Source organism: Lagopus leucura, unplaced genomic scaffold (assembly GCF_019238085.1).
Source record: "Lagopus leucura isolate 7727_CA_CO unplaced genomic scaffold, USGS_WTPT01 Super-Scaffold_100157, whole genome shotgun sequence".
Classification (NCBI taxonomy): Eukaryota; Metazoa; Chordata; class Aves; order Galliformes; family Phasianidae; genus Lagopus; species Lagopus leucura.
Window position 1 is genome coordinate 32,419,251 of NW_024962334.1, and position 18,599 is coordinate 32,437,849.

The 18,599-nt window shown below is 42.3% G+C and overlaps 1 protein-coding gene across 1 annotated transcript in view; it reads left to right on the top strand.

Annotated features, from left to right (window-relative positions):
* The first annotated feature begins 5,339 nt into the window (after positions 1-5,339).
* The window catches only part of PLXDC2 (plexin domain containing 2), a 233,021-nt gene continuing 219,761 nt past the window's right edge, over positions 5,340-18,599 (top strand). Inside the window, exon 1 of the mRNA XM_042888938.1 lies at positions 5,340-5,950. Coding sequence (XP_042744872.1) covers positions 5,842-5,950 — 109 coding nt within the window. The 5' untranslated portion in view covers positions 5,340-5,841. The remainder of the gene's footprint in view (positions 5,951-18,599) is intronic.

The following is an 18,599-nucleotide window of genomic DNA, read 5'->3' on the forward strand; positions in this document are numbered from 1 at the left end:
GGGTAGACAAGAGCGATGCAGGGAAAAATAGAAATCTAACACCATAAAATGTTAATGCACCAAAATCCTATACTGCTTTTCAAGAAAAGCACATGCTGTCTAATAGGACTTGTGTGCTTGTCTAAGCTGTGCAAATACCAAATAGATGTATGTTGGGCCAGAACAAAAGCAGGACTTACATGTTGGATGAAAAGGCAGGTAGAAAGGGAAGAGGAAAGGTCAACATTTAAAAGGAAAAAAAAAAAAGGAAAAGAAAAATCTTGTATTGCGAGACATGAACTTGTATTGTGGAGGCAGGGAGATGAGAATATGGAATACAAGACAGGATAAAAGTGTCTTACCTGTTGCAGAACCCATCACAGTGCCAGACACATAGCACTAGTAAAATTGGGTCGTTTTTTCTGTTCTTTCACTTTCACTTTTATTTTTGCTTACTCTTCTGTCATCCTTGAGCATCTTGTAGTTCTCCTACAGTGTTAGCGTAGCCTGCTGATCAGCACTATACGGTTAAAGTCAGCCCTATGACAAGCAATCAGGGTGCTTTCTGGTTCTTCTCTGTCCTTAGGTCCTGTAGCTGTCACTGTACTGAACATGATGAATGAGGTTCTCAGCCACAACCTTTGCTAGAGTTACAAGGATGGGACTTATAACTCCCTGATCCTGTTCTGGGCTTTGCTGCCTTGTGGTTGGCAAAGCTGAGCAATGTCCCTAGAGCTTCTGGTCACAAGCAGGCACAGGCATGGCTTGGCACAGTATTGCTGCTGCCTGTGTCAATGTTGTTGCAAAGGCATATTAATTGAAGGTCTGTGGGAACCATCTCCAATTCAGATAATTCCACTTCAGCTGAAGCTTTTTGTTTTCTCATTTTGGAATGGTGCTTCAAAAACAAACAAACAAACAAACAAACAAAAAAATCCTACAAAAAAAATCACACTCTTAAAATTGTTACAGAGTTCAAGTAGGAATTAAAACTGGTTTGAATTAAACTTCCTGTGTAACCTCAGACGTTATTCTGTTTTATGTTGTCTTGCTTGCTGAAATGTTTCTCTTTAATTTTTTTTCCCCTCAGCCACAGGCACTTTATCACTACAAAAGATAATGAGACTGAGTTCCAGTGGCTACCATGCCATGAATCTGAGCTGTCTCTTTGTACCCCTAGGAAGCACTCTGTAGCCATAGATTGAGGCGGAAGCGCGAAGCAGTTCATGTGGGAGGTTTGTCATGCTGCTGTCCTAGAGATAAGCAGAAAGCTTCACTGAACAAAGCTGCACTAGCATTAACCACACAGCTCTTAGAGACAGCATACAGGCACATCCTAATTAATCACAATTATGCAAACTCATGCATTTGCATACAGCAGTGTGCACGGAGTTACAGGGATTTTGGCAGTGATGCCTCTTGGCTGTGACTTAGCCAAGAAGGGAACCTCAGCACCTGTGCACCTGCCCCAGGAAATCAAACAGAGAGACAGACTCTGCACTCCTCCAGCTGGGAACAAGGGCAAAAAAACAAAGGCTTGCTTAAGGTTGCGTTGTAGCTTCTATTTCCCTACTTAATGAGGAAGCTACCTTTCTGCTTTATACTTTCCACCTGAGATTTGCATGGCCCTTTAGCGATTCAGCTAAACCACTGTGCTCCTCCTTTGAACTGGGAGACTCAAAAGCAGCTGCCAGCTGGGCAGCACTCTGAATTTACAGTTCTAACACCTCACTTTGACCATGTGAAACTCACTGCCTCAGCCAGATTCCAAGCAGTGACACTACTTACCTTCCTGGGCCCTTCTCAGCTATCAGCAGAGTTCCAAAGGGAGGGAGGTGAATCTCAGTGCCAAACTGGCTGCAGGGCTTTGGGGTCTACGTGCAGCCTCCATCCGTGATACTCATAGCATTGAGCTGTGTACTGCTTGCCACATAAAGGCCATGTCTTCAATTTTGTCTCTGTATGGACCGATGCAGGAAGACCAAGTATTATTTATGACTCTAGAATTAGATGCTGCTCAGTTACAGAGGAAGATGGTGCTGTTATAATCTGTTTCTTATACTCAGGCACGATTGCCTGCAGCACAACTGCAAATGCAAATTCATTAAACAGGAAAACTTACTTTCATTTGCTTTGGAAGGGAATACAGAGATTCTCCCTGCTCTCCCAGATGCTGCAGGTACCTGTTAGTTCCTTTCTCCAAACAAACAGAAATCCTCCCCTGACTCTTCAAATTCAAAAGCAGATACCTTCCAGGCTGGTGCTGACTGCTTATGGCCCCCAGCTGCACCCATCCCAGCTGAATAAATAACAATATGTTAAAATGAGAAATGCTGAAAACTTTGCTTTTTGTGAGCAGCAACAATAAGATCAGAAGACACTTAGGTTGAAGAGACTGTGCTCATTTAACAAGAAAAAAAATCTTAAGTGAATGTGTGAATGAGGGTGAGCACTTGAAAGTAGTATGATAATAGAGCACAATGAACAGGGCGAATGTTCCCACCCTTCTTTTCTGAATGACTGATGTTATAACCAGAGATGCTGGTGCAATGCATGAAGAGAAAAATATTAGGCAATATCATTATATGGTAAAAATGAAATCCTTCGTGTTGATTTCTATGGAACCAGTGCCACTGCAAGATACAGCCCAAGACAGGTGAGAGGAGTGTGAGGACAGAAGTACATGAAAGTAATGAGAAATGATCACAGGTACTGAATCCCAAGTGAATACAGCTCAGGAAGCCTTCAAGAAGATTTTCTTTCCAATTTACTTCTGGTTTATAAATGACAATGAACAAATATGCTTCTCTGAGATGAATGCCTCTCTAGCAGTGAGATCCTGTCATTAATCATTTATACATGTATCCTTGTTAGCTTTATTTTCAGTGCAATACAGTGTTTTACTTGTGGCTTTACACACAATTATGGCAAGATATAGCTATGTGCTGATCATCTTTTTGAATACAAGAGGGGCAGTGCAAACAGCCTTCATTGGAGGGCACCCTGAGGCACGAGGAGCACTGAATGCTGTGTGCCACCCTCTCGGCAATCATGCTGCTAATCTAGTGCGCAACTAGATGGAGCACTGCAAATTAGGGCTGCAGGATCAAGATGTTGCTGGCACTTTTATCTGCAGCTGCACACTTCAGTTGGCTATTGCTAATCGCTAACATACAGAGTTTTTGTCATCCGTCCATGAAGAATATACATCTGAAACTATAAATCTTCTCTGCAAGACTGAGAAGCAGATTGAAAATGAAAGAAAATTTGACTTGCCCTCATTTAGGCTTTTCTCAACTATATATAGAGTGCTTAAAGGATTTATTATTGTATAGTTTAGCAAGATGTGCACTTTTTCTTCTAGTGATTCAAGCCTTTCTTAACATTTACTATAATATTGTAATATGCTAATTTACGTTTCAAAAGAACAAAAGCATATGAAAACAGGCCTTGAACATTCTCCAGCTCTTACAGTTCTTATTCTTATCTAACAATGATCCTGACGAACAGCTGAGAGAGGCAGTTCTTCCTTGGCACTGACTTCCCACTCCTTCCAGCAAAGGCCAAAAGCTCAGTAATACGCTCAGCAGCTCTGGTAAAACTTGGGGGAACTTTGGCAGTACCACTGAATATCAAAAAACTTTACTGGTATCAGCCTTCAGATATACAATACGTTGCTATTTATATTGTATAGCAACATACAGAGGTTGCTCCAAAAGTGATGCCTCCCATTTATTTCCAAGGAAAACATGACAGATACAAAGAGCACAATAACACTATTTGATAGAGCAAATTATCAGCTATAAAACACCATTTTTTGACATGGTCACCACCATTAGCTATGCATTTTCACCAGCCATGAGCAAGAATCTGCCTGCTGTGTTTGTCAAAATCTGCACCAGTGGAGGTGACTAACTGTTGTCATCATCACTGCTGAAACTCCCATCACCTCAGTGCTCACATTCACTGTTTGGTCTCCATAAGCGTTCAGCAAGTGTCAGTGAATGACAATGGGTGCCATATTTTTCACAGGGAGGAATTCAGTTCCACACCTTTGCTTCTTCTGCACTTCTGACATGATACCACTCTGTCAGACCAACCCTCTGCTGCCATCTGTCACATGGCAGCAATGTGTAATGGAATACTGGGGGGAAGATTCAGCGTCTACCGCCATGCCACCAACATCTGCCTCTGACACGGTGGGACAACATCACAAAATAGGAGGCATTAATTTTGGAGCCACCCTCGTGAATTCTAATATCTTTGTTTATACCTAAAATACTTCTGCTTATCCTTCAAATATTATTCTCAAAACCACAAGGGTTCTGCTTTCATGGACATGTAAGCGCATCAAACATTAAAGAGCAAGGCAATTACAGTGGGGCTGATGAATTCTTAATCTCACGAACAGCAGTAAATTGAGGGAGAACACAGTTTCATCACTGGTCGTTCCTTTGTGATTAAGTATTAGATATCTGCAATGTCAAACATTCTGTAGCCCTATTTATTTGATTAATTTAATTGTCACTCTAATTAATTTAATTATTTCGTAGCAAGGGTTGAGAGGTGCATTCACGGCTCTGTAGGGAGCTCGGCTGATTCTCAGCTTCGTACTTCGCCGAGCGCTTACAAAGCCACTGCCCTTCTCGTTCGGCTGTGTCTGAGTGATGGATGCGCCCTCTGCTCGCTTCTGCCTCCGTGCCGCTGTTCGCAGATTAACACAGGGGATGGGAGAAATCACAGGGCGTTAAATTAAGCGTGTGGATACATTGTTGGAGGACGGACCCCTCAGTCCTTGCACTTTCGTAGCGATGAGCACACCTAAGCACCTCTGACTTGCGGAGGGGAAAGGAAGAAAAACAGAGGAGGGGTTTGCGGGGGGTGGAGAGGGAAGGAGGATGAAAGGAAGCTGGTTTCTCCGGAAGCCAAGTAAAAATATGGAGTAGGGGGAGGCAGTAGAGGGGTCTTGCAGGTTTGTTGCTCGGCGGAACGGACCCATCCTTACAAAGCAACTTCTGAATCTCCGGGCGAGGCTGGGCCCGGATCTCCTCGTCCCGCAGAGCGGCGGGTTCGTGCCGCGGGGCTGTGTGTGCCGCTCCACGGCCTCCCCCCGCGGCTCCGGGACGGCGCCTCCTGGGCCGAGCGGCAGCCGCGGAGCGAAGCGCTTGCGCCCCGCTGAGCTCCGGGAGGCGGCAGCGGGGGCTGCACCGGGAGCAGGGGAAGCGCCCGCCTCCCTCCACTGCACTCGGCCTCGCGCTGACAGCCGCGCCGCGGAAACGGCCCGAAAAGAGAACTTGTGCGTCCCCGGCTGCCGCCCCGCTGCTCGCATCCTCTCCTGCAGCGCATCCGCCCGCCCTCCGGGCGCTGCCCTCCCATCCTGGGGCTTGGGGCCGGCCCGCCTGCTCCGAGCCGGGAAGCTCTTTTCACTCGGAGGGGTTTTGTCGCTCGCGGCGTGCCGAGGGGAGGCACCGTCCCTAAGGCACCCAAGCCTCACCCTGCGGGGGAAGGGAGTTGGGTGGGGGCAAGCCAGGAAGGGAGGATCTCCGCGGCTCTCCTAAAATCAATCAGCAGGCTGCAAGGAGGAAGAGTTTGGCACTTCGCAGGCGAGACTGGGCTTGTTTTCCCCAGCGGGGATGCCGCTGAACTGAGAGCGGCCGCGCAAGTTGGGGGGACGGAGCCCTCCCCATCCGCCGCCCCCCAACCCCGCTCCAGCCCCCGCCACCCCTCAATGAGAGCTCCTGCGAGGGAAGGGCGACTCGGTGCCTGTTAGGGCTGCTTCCCGCCGCCTGCCGGACTTCCACCCTCCGACGAGGAGCGGCGCGCACCCCGCACCCCGGAGAGTTGTCTCGGCAGCTTCGTGCTATGGCGAGGCTGCGGAGAAGCAAACTAGCCGCTGGATTTCTATTACTTTTCCAGTTCCTGAGCGAACGCTACCAGCTCGCCGGCGGAGAGACGCCGAGTCAGAGCCACGGTAAGTGAAGCTGGTACCTGCCGGGCAGGGCAGCACCAACGGGCCCGGGGCCGGAGGGAAGAGAGCGCGGATTGGGGTTAGGCTCCCACTGCCCCCCGGGGTGACCGCGGCACAGGGTCTGCACTCCTCCTTCGCCGGCTTCTCCGGGAAGAGCTCCCCCTCGCTTTATTTATTTATTTGAATGAGAACTCGGGACTTTCCTCCCTCCACCATAAGTGGGAGCCGGTACTGTTTTCCCCAGTCTCTCCGTGCGACCTCTGTAGATTCCTTCCCGGCTCCCGAAGGAGAAGAAAGGGCTCTGCCGGGAGTCGAGAGAGGCTCCGGGAAGCCCGAGGTAGCGGGGGAGGCGGGCGGGATGCCCGGTTCCCCCCCCTCTCCACAGCGGCGGGGCCCCACTGCAGCCCCAGCAGCGAACCGTAGGAGGGGAGGCAAAGTTTCCCTCCTCACCCGCTGGGAGAGCCAGCGGGCACTCCGCTTCCCTGCTACTTGCAGCTTTCCCTGAAAACCAAGCGCTGAGAGAGGGATCTTGGAGCAGCCTCCGAGGGCTGTGGGAGCTGTTAGTTTAGAACGAGAGGTTTGTCCTGCTGCCTAAATTTGGTTGCGGTGGTATCAGGGTCCTCCCGGAGACACCTGTTAGTGCGTGGCACACAGCACCTGTGGTGCGTTTCAGCGGGGCTCCCTGCTGACCGCCAAAGCCTCAGCGTCCCGCATTCCTGCGCTGCGGAGTGGAGAGTTACCGAGGGAAGCTCAGTGCGTCTGCAGATAGGTATTTGAGTAGCGAGTGAGGAAAAGCTCGGTTTTGTACGCCAGGGGATCTTGCTGCGGCACCTTCTACCTTATATCTATGTATATGTACTTGTAAAAGCTCTGCTTTTAATGGTTGAAGTACCAGCCAGTTTTAGACCAGCTGAAATATGTCCGTGGTGTACCAGAGCTGCCCTTTCCTCCTTTTCTGTAAGGTCTGGTACAGACGTGTGGCATTCTGTGGTCACAGAGTAAGTGCCCCAAACAGGAGAGCCATGGGAGCTCTCTGCAGTGCCGGCTGAGACACGTGCCAGGCAGAGGGGACTGTTCCCAAACAGGGGCCTATTGCTGGGTTGGGAATGGTTAAAAGGCCAGGTAGCTCAGCAGGTTGCTAGGGGCTCATATGGCATGTAGGGCTGAAGGGAAAAAGCAGACTGTCCATGCAGTGCTGCAAGATGCGTGTGGCTGTTCACAGGGGTTTGGATAGCAGTTGTTGGTGTTTGGTAATGTTATTGGGTGAAACGAGCATGGCTGTGAAAGTACAGAAAGAAAATGACTGTGTTGTGTGGCAGAGGACTAAGTTTACAAAGTTTATTCACTTATTGCCATCATATCTTTAAAAGAAAGTCTCGTTGCTGACTAAATGAAATACGATTTATCAGTAGACAAAGAATAGCTGCTTGTTACTCAGTGAGGCTATTGAGTTGTAATAGTCAACAAGATCTGTGCTGAGGAGGTGCGCAGCAGAAACTGCACCAGCAGCAACCTTATCTCTAAGTCATTGGTTAGTGCCTGGTGTGTTGCTGAGCACAAGGGGAAGTAGCAAGGAGTTAATAATAAGCAAATGTTACCTTGACATGTAATGCATTCTGAAGAAAATATATGAAGAGATTGTTGCCTTCTGCTGCTAAGGTGGACAATCTCATGCCAGTTCTGACAGATGGGTGTCTATAACCATGAAGTCTTTTCCTTTCCACCTTGAATAAAAAAGTTTACATAATGACAGCAACACTCAGATGTCATTAATGTAATCAGAGTCATATTTAACATGTTTTCATCATTACAATTTTAAAAAGTTTTTAATATATGTTGCTTTTTTACAGTATATAACTCAGTATATAGACTGTGTCTAGCCAGTAAGTAAAGGATTATTAAATAAAGCTGGAGGGACTCAAATTGAGGTTCTGTGAGCCAAAATAAAAAAAGAGTTGTTTCAAAGTTTCACTCTATTTAGCATCCAGTGTATCTCTTTGGAGTAACTCACATTAAACCTTTGAAGAATTAAAGTAGAAACCAAATCTTTGAAGTAGCTGCAGTTACTTAATGGGAAGCCGGTTCTGATATGCGCAGTGGCAAAACACCATATTGAAAGTGAATGAGATTAACAGTCAAGAAATGCAAATGTTAAGTATGCCTTTAAGAGCTAGAACCAGGAGAGGGTTTCTGAGGATGGCACCAGAGGGCTACGACACTGCTTCAACAGAAACTGGGGGGGAGGTGGGGGGGAGAAATAAAACAACCACCAATAAATACATATATACTGCTCGTTCTTTTTCCCCCTAAGTTCCTAAAATTTCCTCCCTGGGCACAATCAGGTGGGATTCATTGAAGCGAAGCCATTTCCCAGGCAGGCTGGCACCCGCCTGCTGCCCCTGGGTGATGTGATGGAGCCGGGGCTGCGGGAAGCGAGGAGCGGGGCTGTCCCCACCAGAGGGCACCGCGGCCGCTGCAGCTCCCGGAGCGTGGGCACAGTTTCCTCTGCCTTGGGGAAAACGCTCTGCATCAAGAGTGAAAGTTCTTAAAGGTTTGTGTTCAGTGCGTGTTTGACATAACCGAGCTGCGTGTGACACGAATTCAGTGAGCTGAAGCAGTGTGCTCTTTTGAAAGCTTGCCCAACAATGAGGGCTCCCGGGTGTTTGAGTGAGGGCTGGCTGCTTGCTGAAACGTTGCAATAGGAAGCCATGAAAATGTGTTCTTTAGCTAACGCTGTCAGAATAAGGAGGCTGTTATTGCAAATTCTCTTCTGTCAAAGCATATTCTGGGTGTAATTTATACTCACTGGACTGCTGCTGTTTCTAAGCATCGCCATTCAAAGAGGGGTAGAATTACTTTTATGGGATAAACTACTATTAGTGCTTATTTAGTATTTATCTACTGAAATAGTCACAGGTTTGTACAGCTTGAGTTTACACTGTTTAGAACATCACCATCACCTGCAGCTTTTATCTTACAAGTATCAAGCAAATTATGACTTAAGGCATCACATGTACCAGACTTTTTTCTCTTTGCATTCAAAATTACTTTGTTGTTGTTGTTGTTGTTTTGTTTAGTTTTCCTTTTGTACAAGATCTGCAAATAGAAACAATCACTGAGGTATCCCAGTGACGTTTATGAGTAAATCCTATTGGCATATGTCAAGTTTTTTTTACCAAGAATTCCCTCTGAAGAAGTAATGTCTTAACTTTCAACCTGGTTCTTCCTTTTATTTTTATTTTTTCCAATTTTTGTAATCATCATTTCTGCTGAAAGTGTGGTTTGAAATATTGCTATCAAATGGCAGATAAGCCAATCTTATCACAGTCTTGATTTAGTTATTAAAGTCACTCTCATAGAAACTCATTTCCACAAATTTAGAGTGAGAAAAGTAGCTGCAGTTTCCTGATGGTTTGAAAATCCCCTGGGGAAACCAATGTTTCTGTTTGGTTGTAAATATTCCTCCTTGCAATTTTCATACTCAGAAAGGCACTTAAAATCCAGCAAACACTTGACTCTGAATCTGGCTCTTGTTCTGACCCTTAAGTAGGAGTTGATTATAAATAACAGGGAAACCACTTTCCTATGCTGTAGACACGTAGGAAATGACAAAATGATCTTTATATTTGAAAAGTCCTTTCACTGTGGGCAGCAATTTATTAGCAACACATACAGGCTGTTTAAAGCAAAGCGCTGAAGCAATGTCCGCTGTGCTGAATACCACGTTCTTCTGAAAACCTTTGCAGTTCACTAAAGCTGTTTCCTGTAGGACAAGAGACTCCTGAGGCCATGAAGGAATCAGAGGAGGGAATTCATAATGTTGGGTAATGAGAGAGACCCACTGAGAAAAATAGTCACAGGCTAGTTTTAGTGTGAGTTAGTTGTTCATGATGTGTGAGTTTGCACATTCATTAAAGTGTTTTGGCCCAGTGGAGCAGGGCTGCTGTTCCCTACACCTGCACTGACCTCAGGAGATGGAGGTTTGAACCTGGAGCTGTGTTTCCTGCGGGACTATGAGATGCTGCTTTGCTTTGAATTAAGCTAGTGATGGATATCATACCAAAAAACTCTGTCGGAATCCCGGTTTTCTCTATTAAGGAATTGAAAAACAAAATTTTTTTTTTTTCCTTTTTGAAAGAAGCTTCATCATTTGACTCTGTTTTTCACAAAAGTCACTGTTGTTTTGTTGGGCTCTCTGCAGTATTGAGCAGTGATGCTGTTGGTAACTCGAAAGGCACTGGCAACAAGAAAACTCTATTAATGCCCCGGTTTCAAAACCAATCAAGGCTACAGTCCGTGTATTGGTGTAACTGCTATGAGCACAAGTTTCCAGTGTGGTTTGTGCTTCCTAAGGAAAATTAATACCAATGCAATTTGAGAAAGCAGTAGTTAAGGTAAGCGTGTGCTGGGGCCCTGCGCGCAGGGAAGTGAACAAAAGGTCATTTGACAGAAGCATTTCTCATCTAGTACGAGGAAATGTTGTATGCTTGCCAACAGTGTGAAATTATATCCAACTATTAGGTTTGATGAGGGCTGAGCTGGGAGTGTTAATGTGGTGCAATTGGCAGATGCTGTATTTACTAAACCAGAGAATTGCGTAATCACAGCAGAAACTCAAAGAGCCTTGGAGATTACTTTCCATGCAAAAGTATGCAGACAAGCCACGCTAAGTGCACGTGGGTTTTGTTTTTGTTTGTGGCTTCTGAAAAATGAGCTTAAAGCATTGCTGTGAGGTAATGTTTGTGAGTGCTGGGTGCAGTATGTCATCATGGAACACTTCTACTTCCTTGCTCTTCTCTTCCTCATCCAACAAATAAACAGAGCCTCAATTAGCTTTCCTTGCTGTCAGTATTGGTCAATCAGTTGTGCTAATTGTCCTCATAAATTCTGGATTTGAAAGAGCTTATGTAACATGTTCATCTCCCTTCACCAAACATCAGTGCGTAGGCGTGTTCTTTCAAGCTGGATTTGGCCCAATGTTTTTCTCTTCTAAAACAAGCATGTGCAGCAGGTTCTTAGACCAGATTCAGGGTCAGGCTTAGCACTTGACTTGTTTGCTACTTCTAAAACTGAGCATTCATTATGGTTGAATGCATCAAGGGAAACATAAGGATTAATATAGACATACAAGACATACAGTGATGCTGTCTTCTCTGCTCTGCAATTGTCAGATCCCAACAGGATACATAGACCAGTTGGAGAGTGTCATATGAAGAATAACTGAAAGAAATACTAGAGAGAATGAAACTAAGAGGTGACATGGTAACAACCTTCAAGTACATAGGAGGCTTATGCAGTCGTGGGAATAACTTGTCCTTAACAAGAAATAATGACTTGAATTGCAACAGGGTGGATTTCTGAATAATACAGCTATGGAAGTAGATTATCTCTGAGTTGTCTTCATCACTGAAACAGGCTAGATAAACATATGTTTGAAATGTCATTCTGTCCGGAAAGGCAGCTGTTCCTGCCTTGGAGCAAATGGCTGGATGGTTTGACCTTTCAAGTTCTCTCCTAGATAATTTGAATCATTCTGTGTGAGTAGCTTTAAGTTTGTAAGAGTTCACCTTGAATTCAGCAGCTAGATAAAATTCAAGCATTAATTCCAGTTCTCTCTTAGCTTGAGGCCTCTGTCCCTCATTTGTCAATGATATGCATGGCTGTATGCATGTGATTTTTAACTTATACTTTCTGTAACTACTGTATGGGAACTACTGAGTCACAGCCTGAACCTCTGATTGATCACCTGAGGCGAGCCATGAGTCAGCCACAGGAGCACAGGTGAAGGCAATTCACCTGTGCTGCTGGAAGGGGTGGAGCCGGGCTCCAGCCCTCCTAGACCTATTTAAGAGCTGGCTACCAGTGGGGAAGGATCTTGTATGGAGATCCTTCCTTCTGGTGTTTTGTGGTGAGCCCAACATAAGGGTAAGCCTTCCATTTATTCTCTTTTGTTATCGTAGTCCACTTTGTCTAACTCTCTTGTTTATATTGTGATTGTAACATCTTGACATCCACTGATTATACAAACTACAGACAAGAGAAGACATTCAAAGTGCTGCTTATTAGAGCTTTCATGTTGAGAAATAAGGCTTTTAAAATGAGGTCTTATTCTAACTAGTTTTAGGGCTTATCTTTTAATACTAATACTACCTTTGTTGCATTATAAGCAGATAATTCAGATAATTCTTTTTTTTTTTTTTTTTTTTAAAGATGTTCTCGTAAAGGCACTTTTGGACATTAAGCAGACATAAAGTCTTCTGTGTTATCCTTACTTAGTAAGAAATCCTTGATTTGAATAGAAGGAGTTCCACAAATTGAATACATAAACCTTCCAATTAAAACTAAGTTTTGTCTTTGGTAACATTTCAAATGCATGTTTCACTGTGAATTCTAGGAGATATGGTCCATTTCTTTATAGATATAACTAAACCGTTTGAAAAGGCTGCTTATATTACAGAGGTGGAACACCAAGCATTTTAAGCAGCTTTTCTCAATGGCTGTAGTTACTAAGGCAGATTCTTCTGGAAGTTTCATCTAAGCACCTAGACTCCAAAAAGAGAATAGGATGCAGTGGTTATCCAGTAATGAGCACTTAGAACTGTAATTTTTTCTTGTATTCAAGAATTACCCTTTTATTTTTTTCCCCATTGATTATAATATGGATTCTGAAAACATTGAATGAGCGATAGTGCATCTGGGCTGAATTATTACAACTTTCCTCTTCACAAGACTTGCTACTAGGCTGATTGTAAAAGTTGAGTATCATCCATCATAAATTCAGTCTCTTCTGAAAGGTGAAGAGTTTAAGAGGGAGAGTTCATTACTATGCTGGCTCTTCTTTCAGGGAGTCAGCGATTTAACCAGAAACCCATTGGAAAATGTTATTTTGGCATCCGTAGAAAACTGAGAGCAGGGGCTCAAATTGATTTGGAGGTTGGCAGGACTCTTTACTAGTATAGTTGCTCTATGATGTTCCCCAGCTGCATGTTTCTGTTTTCACGTTGTGGGTGTATATGATTCTCCTTTTGAAGCCTGCGGGTATGTATTTGCAGTGTAGCTTCAGTAACCCTGAGATATAAGCCCAAGGCCTTCTGTTAGCAATCCTTTTGTGGCTTAACTGTTTTCAGAGTAGGCTCTTCTTTCCCTTCTTTACCCTCCTGTTGCCCTCCTTGCCCTCCTCAGGGATTGCTTCCTTCTCATCTGCAGTGGTTCAGTAGTTCATGTGGCTGTGCTGTAGGTCAGATTTTCTCATTCGGATAGATTTTGGAAGGTAGGAAAGGCATCCTTCAGTTTCAGTTATGGAAAGATTTTGAAACAAGCTCAACTATGCTAAGCCTGGCTTCATGAACAGCAAGAGGCCAAATTTAAGTCTGCTGAAAGCTTAAAGTTCATTTTATTGCAGAGTATGAAGTCCATTTCACCTTGGTAACTGCAGCTGGACCTAGTTAGTATTAGTAGTAGTAGTACTGGTGTTAGTATCCTATAGCTGAGGACACTGCTACTGTCAAGTTTCCTATTCATTCACTGTACACAAAATAGATTCCCTGAGTATTTTTTGGCACTTCCCTTTTTCTACCTCAATACACAAAAGAATGTGTTAAGTAAAGAACAAATAGAGACAAACACAAAGCCTTATTTAGTGCAGCATCATATGGAACAGATTGAAAAGATCACAGTGTCGTCAAAGATGAGGATAAAATGATGGGGAGAATGCATGCAATATTTTTAAACCTCTCAGTATTACAAATCCTCTTATAAGAGTAGAAAAGCCTGGAAGAGTAAAATATGTGACTTCTCTTCAATATTATCAATTATTATATAAACTAAGTAAAAAAAGGCAATGAAACAGGTTGAATTTAGAAAATTGTCAGATTTTACATGTCAAGTGGGAAGTGTAAAAAAAAAAAAAAAAAGTAATCTTAAATTTATTGTTTTAATGGTGACAAAATGCTTCATTTAAAATTTTCATTTTGATTTTTAGATGAAAAGTCCTGATACATCAATATAATCTAATTGAGAAGCACTTTTGCTTGGAGTTCACGTGTGTGTATAAATACATATTCATTCACATCCTATAGCAAGCATTGACCTTTTATTTTTAATCAGAACAAGATCAGAATTTTGACTTAAGGTGGGAAACTAATTTCCTACTCATGTTTAAGGGAGATTTCTGATTTGTTGAGAATTTGGCCAAGTAGGTGCTTTAAGAACAGACCATCTAATCTTGTAGAAATCTTACTATTATTTGATAACAGGAAAGGGGAAAATGACCAAAAAGTTCCCAAAAACTTGTCTTGATCATGCAGTTAGAAAACTTTTCACTTGATAACATATTTCTCATTCAGGTTGCTTCTTGTTAATATGATATTCATGAAGCAACTAAATTAAAAGAGAGCACATTTTCCAGATTGCGCCTGCTATAAAGATAATAGATTTATGGTTTATTTGCAGTGAAAGCATTTATGTACTAGAAGCTTAGCATTTGGTGTATTGCAGAAACCTGACCTCAATATCAACACAGAATGGTTCCTATTTAAACATATATCTACTGATCTACGCTGTAGTCTGAAAACAAAGAAAATGGATAGGGTGAGTAACTATTATAGATTAAAATCAGTTCTGGTTTCCATTGACTTTTTATTGAATCTGTTATCCATTTGCTTTAAAAATAGTTTCGTGAAGAAAGTATGTGTGATGAAATACTTTTTAGTTAAGTCTTGCATAATTTGCATAGTAAATAATTTCAATGTGTAATTGGAAGTTCAGTGCTTCTTGTGTTTGCATTTAATGAAGGAAAACAGAAGGGATCTTTCTCCAATTAAGCATCAAGCTAAGCAAAATACAACAGCTTTCAGTTTTGCTTATATTACTGTATCTAGCCTTCCTAAAACTTTCCATTTCACCGGCAATACTGCAATCTGTTGGAAACATTTACATCTTTTCAATGAGCAGATGAAATAATAGCAATTTGTCCTTACAATTTCTTGCCTAGGAACCTTGCTTGAAGGGACCACCTAGGTCATCAGGACTTTCCCTGAGATGAAAGGCAATTGTGTCCCGGATCTATGGACCACACCCTCCATTCCACATGCCTCCATGCACTCCAGACCATCAGTCGCACTGTTCCCAGCACCCCATAATAATTTCCAGGCTCGTGGTAAATCGGCAGCAGCCATAAGTATAATGTGCCATAGAAGATAGCAGGGCCATTGACAACAGTCTAAGTTTCTAGAGTAGCAAAGAATTAATTCTTGTGTACCTTGTTTGAAAGCTTGTATTTCTTTACCTGTTTTTGCTTGGCTTGGCCTGTATAGTTTGCTTTTATGTGTGTGTTTCATTTCTTTATTTTTTGGGTTTGGTTTGTTGTTGTTTTCTTTTTTTTTTTTTTTTTTTTTTGGTTTTTTTTGTTGGCTGTCTTTTTTTTTTTTTTTTATATTAACATATACATCTTGTCTACGAGGACAGGCTGAGAGAGCTGGGATTGTTCAACATGGAGGAGAGAAGGTGCCAGGGAGACCTGAGAGTTGTCTTTCCAGTATCTCCAGTAGGCTGTAAGAAAGAAGACAGACTTTTTAGCAGGGTATGTTGTGACAGGATAAGGGGAAATGGTTTCAAATTAAAAGAGGGGAAATTTAGATTGGATATAAGGAAGAAATTTTCTATGATTAGAGTGGTGAGGCACTGGCACAGGTTGCCCGGAGATGTGATAGATGCCCCGTCCCTAGAGACATTCAAGGTTAGGCTGGGTGGGGCACCTGATCCAGTGTAGGTGTTCTTTTTCATTGCAGAGGCATTGGACTAGATGACCTTTAGAGGTCCCTTCCAGCTCAAGCAGTTCTATGATTTAGCTTTTTCAGCTCATTTTCTCTCTTGCATGATCATTTGGATATTTACTGCAGAGTTAATAATGTTGATTTTTGTTTCAGTTCAGGGTCATTTTCAGGAACAGCATACATGACTTATAAAACAACTCTTTCTTTAGAACACTTGTCAGATTGAATGGGAAAGGAACTACTATTATCTTTTGTCAGCCCCTTGAGCAAGCCATATCTTGAAAAGAAGTTTAGCACTTGAAATGAGTATGTTTACATACAGTCTCAGCTGAGATTACTGAGTTCTAGCCATGCTAGGGACAAGCTTAATACTACTTTCTTGTAATATTTTTCTGAATATAGTTTGTGCGTTATTTCAGCTTATTAGAGTAATTTTAGTCCTCTAATATTAAGCCTTACTACAAGCTTGAATTCAACTTGTATTCCTGACTTTGCTTAGGTACTCTCTAGTGCAAGGCCCCAGATTTTTGATTCCCAAAACTTGCCAGCATGTACTTCGTGAGTTCTGCTTCTCCACTGCTGTGTTGCTGGCCACACATGTATTTCAGCTTCCTTAATTATTCCCATAATTATCGTTATCCATCAGTATCTTTATTCTTGGAAGAGGTAAGGCAAAAGCCTTATTTTATAAATAGGAAAGTGGTTTGGAAAAGTAACAACCTTGCCAAAGTAAAAAGTGTGCAAATCCTGTCTCAGAGTGCAAGAGTTACTTGCTTCTACAATAACATGCTTATCTTTCCAGTTTCCCTTTGCTGCATCAAATTCAAAGCTGTAATTTCTCATCCTTAAATTCCCTAAGATAAGACTTTAAATCCTGATCAGATCTTTGTTCAAATGACCTAAGGCTATATGGAAAAAAAATCCAGATTCAAGTTGACTAAGGGTTCTGATTAGTGCACAGACAACAAGACTGACTTTGGGACTGCTGTAGTTCTTGCCATTTCAGATGTTCCTCTTCTCAAAGAGGCTTTCAGAAAGAGAGGGGCGGATGTATCTCTTGGCTGTTTACAAATCGGATCCCAAGCTGCCATGTTTTATATTCTAACAATAATATAATCCAGTACTGATACAATCAGTGTCTCTGGTGTCTGAGGTTTTATCACCAGTGGTGAGTTTTTTGTGTTCTGCAGAAATGATGGTTGGTTTTTAAAATAAATACACTGATTTTAAAATTCTGTTATTCTTAGCATGCTAAGTGCGTGAATTCCCCTCCCTCCTTTCATTTGGAATGGACCTGAGACTTTTTAGTCTAGATTTGTAAAGCCATCAATGGAAAACAAACAGAAAACCCATCAAAAATAAAACCATAAGACTTAATGCTCTGCAATATATGGTCTTACCTTCTGTAGACTCCAGTTCTGGAAAGCTTCCCACTTGAAGATTTGCTTAACAGTAGCAACATATGCCACTGTTACACTGAAGATGGGAAGACTGAAAAAGGTATAGATGTTTAAGATTTCTGTCTGATCTTGGACCTTGGCCCAGGAGGTCCCACTCCATTTACAGTAGTTGCAATAAGTTTTGCAGCATCATTGCAGACCCTAAAAAATTTTCTGGAGAGGTTTTTTTTGAACGTGCAGAAAAGACCAACTGCAACATCCCCTGCTACTGTATAATATACTATATATACTGTAGTGGGTAGGAGCAGAGACCTATAGAGAGTAATGTATTCTCTAATGTACTTGTTGCATTCTTCTGTAAGAGCTGGACACTGTGACATATATTTATTTGTTTGTGATGTGCAATACACATTTAGTAGATGCATGAAGTAAATTTTCTCTTAGAATTTAAGATCTGCCTGCATGGGACTGAAAAGATGCCTGAGCTTGAGTAGTAGTAAGCATGCTTAGCTCACATCAAAGTTAAGTGCAAGCACTTATTGCATGCAGCTTCTCAAATGCAAATTTATGATTTATTGTTCCACTCTTTACACAAACAAAATTCATGTTCACTTCAAGAGATGACCCAGATATGTTAATGAACCATGTTTTTTTTTTCAACAGGCAAGTTTAGATAATAATCTGGAAGTGAGGACTTCAGGTTAGGAAGTTGTGTTCAGCTTTATCTGCGTAAGTTTGCTGTAGTTATTGTGGACTGTATAATAAAACCACTTCTTTTCATTTTAGCCCTGAGTCTTCCATATGTATATTTGAATTTCATTACTTTATCCCTATTCTGCTGTTTTATGGCACAGATTAGTGGAGGTGCATACCAAGCAGGCATTCCTACTGAAATTTAACGACTTTGGGGCCAGGGAGATTGTCAAGTGCTTATGTCTTGCAATGACACAATCAAGCATTATTGATTGTCATAAATCCACTGCAGTTTTAAGTTCACCTCTCTAATTACCAGTTAGTCTTTAAGACTGACACTGGTGCAGTTATTGGTTCTCTGTTTTCAAGAATCTATTATTTGGAGATCTAGGGAAAGATTTTCGGACTTTCAAGTAGAATTGAAATCTATTCAGTTTTTCATAAAGAAGGCAGGGAAAGATGTTGATTTACTATAAAAATAACAATAGTTGCTACCCTTGCAAGTCTCAATTTGGCACAGCACTTAAAAATTTGATTGAAATATGTGCTTGAAGAAAAGTGCATATCTAAGGTCTTTGCCAAAGCTGTTCTAGAAAAAAAAAAAATATGGTAGGTGTTGCTGAAATACTTGTAGGAGCGTTTACATCTAGAATTTAATTTACAAAAAAAAAACAAGTTAAAATTCTGCCTTCACAGAGTTTAGCAGAGACAGTTTAGCCATATGACAGCAGCTTGGGCCAATTTGAGAAGAGACTTTAGCCTTTCTTCTGAATCTGTACTGTGCTC